The sequence below is a fragment of the Limulus polyphemus genome, unplaced genomic scaffold, assembly GCF_000517525.1.
Source record: "Limulus polyphemus unplaced genomic scaffold, Limulus_polyphemus-2.1.2 Scaffold102, whole genome shotgun sequence".
Taxonomy (NCBI): Eukaryota; Metazoa; Arthropoda; class Merostomata; order Xiphosura; family Limulidae; genus Limulus; species Limulus polyphemus.
The window spans coordinates 820588-822695 of record NW_013665712.1 but is presented as its reverse complement, the minus strand read 5'-3'; the positions used below and the strand labels follow the sequence as shown (position 1 = coordinate 822695).

General features: G+C 35.0%; 1 protein-coding gene across 1 annotated transcript in view; it reads right to left on the bottom strand.

Annotated features, from left to right (window-relative positions):
- LOC106470185 (laminin subunit beta-1-like) overlaps positions 1-1788 on the bottom strand; it is a 57223-nt gene extending 55435 nt beyond the window's left edge. The window contains exon 1 of the mRNA XM_022399610.1: positions 1767-1788. Within this exon, the coding sequence (XP_022255318.1) occupies positions 1767-1788 (22 nt within the window). The remainder of the gene's footprint in view (positions 1-1766) is intronic.
- Positions 1789-2108: the final 320 nt, after the last annotated feature.

Here is a 2108-nt window from a genome sequence, read left to right as displayed (position 1 = left end):
AACTTCAATACTTTTATAAACACACGCTATAATTCACAGCTATTCACACACTTTACTTATGGTGCCTACTGCTCGCTTGATTCAATTATCAATTATTTCTCTTCAATCTATCTCCTTATATACTAAAAAAGAGGGCGTCTAGCAAACGCTGGGACATTTGTGAGGTTGCCCGATAAGTCACGATCCTTCTAGAAACTCCAGCGCGCATGCTCCCATCGTCGCGTGACTTCCGCTGTCGTAACAGTATTATTTCCAAGACTGTTTCTTGTCTTAACGTGTACCCTTTCATTACCCGCTAATTTTTTCTAATATTTTTCCCTGTAATGGATGAATTTTATTATGGGATATATTGTGTTTTATTTTGTGTCTCTAATGTCTGTAACTTATTTCACTGTATATACGTATAGCAACGTATTATATTTTAATAAGCTTACTCGGAAACGTTGGAAGTCACTTTGGAAAGGTGTTAGACAAATCGATTCATGACAATAATCCAAACAGTAATAAAAGGGTTCTAAGCTTCTTAGGATCTAATCCCATAACCGACAACATTTTCAATTCGATGTTTACTTTTTTTTTTTTAATGAGCACACTAACTGGTTAATGTTTTTGTTGCATTACATGCTAAATACAATAAATTATTTAACTTATACAAGGTACGTGTCCCTTTGTATTATTATTAGTACTCCAGCATTATTTTATCATATTCAAGATGTATTTTTCACAGTCTACCAGACTGAATGAATCCTGTATAAAATCATGAGAATTAGTACACTGCTGTGTATGTACATACTACTCTAAACTTTGTTTTTGTCTGTCACTTTTTTTTTCACTAGTGAACTTTACCTTAGATCTCGTTCAGAGTTCTAGAAGGAACATGAAATTTAAATAAGTTCGATAATACTGTGTAATTACCACTAACAACAATCTTTAATAAAGCACGACATTAAGCATGAATATATTTATTGCACTATAGTAAATAGTTCTTACGTTGTGCAAGTATTAAGTTAAGAGCAACATTATGGTAAGATCAAAATTTTAAAGTAACTTTAATGTTGAGTTCAGTTGTACTATTACACACTATTTGGTTGTTAACACAAGACAAATGAGCAACCCAATGCAAGTGACGAATGTTGAAGACGCTAGGTGGCACATTGCCTTCGAAATGGAGTTTGTTAAGTTTAGGACAAAGCTACTAGGGGGCTATCTGCGCCGCTCGTCTCCAATTGTGAGGTGGTAGACTAGAGGGAAAGCAGCTAATCAACATTTCCCACCACAAACTTTTAGTCTAGTCTTGGAATACTGAATATTGAGATTTGACAATTACCCTTATAACGCACCTATTGCTCCAAGTGTGAAGCAAGTGTTCTCAGCCAGTAGAAAATGAGAAGTTCTGGAATAATATTAGGATCAGAATGAGAGAGCCAACCAATGAATAATTAATTAAATGAAAAAGGCGTGAACCGTCTGTGCATCAACAAGCATCTTTCTTTGCACCAGACAAAAATAGAACCTACACACAGGGTAATAAGCAAAATAAACTTTTAACAAAGATTGTTCTAATACTTTTCATGAATTTCAAGCTAAAATATTGTTTTACTTGACAGCGTTATTAAAAATATACAACTTAATAGGTCATGACTATTTCTTATTCTTTAGAGACCCATGTTGAAACTTTTGCACATGGACAATTTTTTTCACTAAATAAGTATGCTCATATCTTCTATAATTAACGAAGAATAAATTATTTTTAGTAGTTGTCTCACAGTGATGATAGGGGGGAGTCATCTTTTTGGGTAAACTTTTTAAATTATCAATGAAAAAAAAGATACTTATTTTTTGCGTGGTCATTTTTAGGGATTCCCTTTTTCCACCTTTGCCAAATACCACTTGATTTTTGGCAAGCTCAGCTCGGATCTGTCATAGCTCTCTGGCCACCCTTGATTGGAAAGTATTGTTGCGTCAGCGAGATCACATGACTATTGTCACGTCACCTGCTTTCTAGAACTATCCCTTTCCTTCGGGAGTGCTCTAGCATTTACTAGATTGGGGGGGGGGTCTGGTATATATAAGATGGTCACGGCGTGACGTCACAAGAATATGTGTGT